This window comes from Seriola lalandi, unplaced genomic scaffold (genome assembly GCF_002814215.2).
Source record: "Seriola lalandi dorsalis isolate HSWRI2012SDOR001 ecotype SW California unplaced genomic scaffold, Sedor1 jcf7180002050758, whole genome shotgun sequence".
In the NCBI taxonomy this organism is placed as follows: domain Eukaryota; kingdom Metazoa; phylum Chordata; class Actinopteri; order Carangiformes; family Carangidae; genus Seriola; species Seriola lalandi.
In genome coordinates, this window is record NW_019521311.1 from 1,627 (window position 1) to 2,543 (window position 917).

The following is a 917-nucleotide window of genomic DNA, read 5'->3' on the forward strand; positions in this document are numbered from 1 at the left end:
TAGAAATATCAGGAAACTATAAACTTCTGTCTGAATATCATTTATTCAGAGTTCATTATTTCTATTTAATTATTTTACTGACTCAACTTTCTCTGTTTGTCTTTTCCTTTCATGTTTTTCTTATTTCAACGTGTCAGTTCTGTTTGTTTCTGTGGTTAAAGGAGGATTGATACTCCAGGTGTTAGAAATAAAGTCAGGTAAATATAAATTTCAGTGTGAGTTCAGTCGCATTCTTTCTTCATCACGTCTTTGACCTCATGACGTTTTCCACTGAGGTCGAGGGGACGAGGTCAGAGAGGAGGTCATTCAGACTTTGACCTCCTCAGCACAGAGAGGGAATGAAAGCAAACCATAAGACAGAACCATGATGGAGAGAAGATGGAGGACTGAAGCGGACTGACCTGTTATCAGAAACTTCACCAACAGAGCCTCGTCCTCCTTGTAGAACTCCAGCATCCCCTCAAAGTCCTTCTCCTTCCTCTGGACTGTGACCTGCCGACTCAGTTCAGGTCTGGACCTGCTGGTCTGAGCGGCCGCATGAGAGGCTGAGACACAGAGACAGAGAGAGAGAGACAGGGAGAGAGACAGACAGACAGAGAGAGAGACAGGGAGAGAGACAGACAGACAGAGAGAGAGACAGGGAGAGAGACAGACAGACAGAGAGAGAGACAGGGACGAGTCAGTCAGAGACAAACTTCAGTCTGAGCTTCAACCTTCACCTCCAGCGTGTCCTCACCTTCTAACTCCTGAACCTTCTTCATGTAGATCCTCAGCTGCTTCTTCAGCTTCCTCTCGTTCTTCTCCAGTTTCTCCACCAGCTCCTTGAGGTCCTGCAGACACAACACACACACTTTATAAAACCTGTGTGTAAGGTGAGTCAGGTGAGTGAGGTGTGTGTGAGGTGTGTGTGAGGTGTG

At 46.1% G+C, this 917-nt stretch overlaps 1 protein-coding gene across 1 annotated transcript in view; it reads right to left on the minus strand.

The window, feature by feature from the left end:
- LOC111649424 (unconventional myosin-Vb-like) overlaps positions 1-917 on the minus strand; it is a gene marked incomplete at its 5' end in the record, with an annotated part of 18,465 nt that overhangs the window by 1,418 nt on the left and 16,130 nt on the right. Inside the window, 2 exons of the mRNA XM_087171971.1 lie at positions 313-545; positions 737-830. Of these exons, the coding sequence (XP_087028097.1) occupies positions 313-545; positions 737-830 (327 nt within the window). The remainder of the gene's footprint in view (positions 1-312; positions 546-736; positions 831-917) is intronic.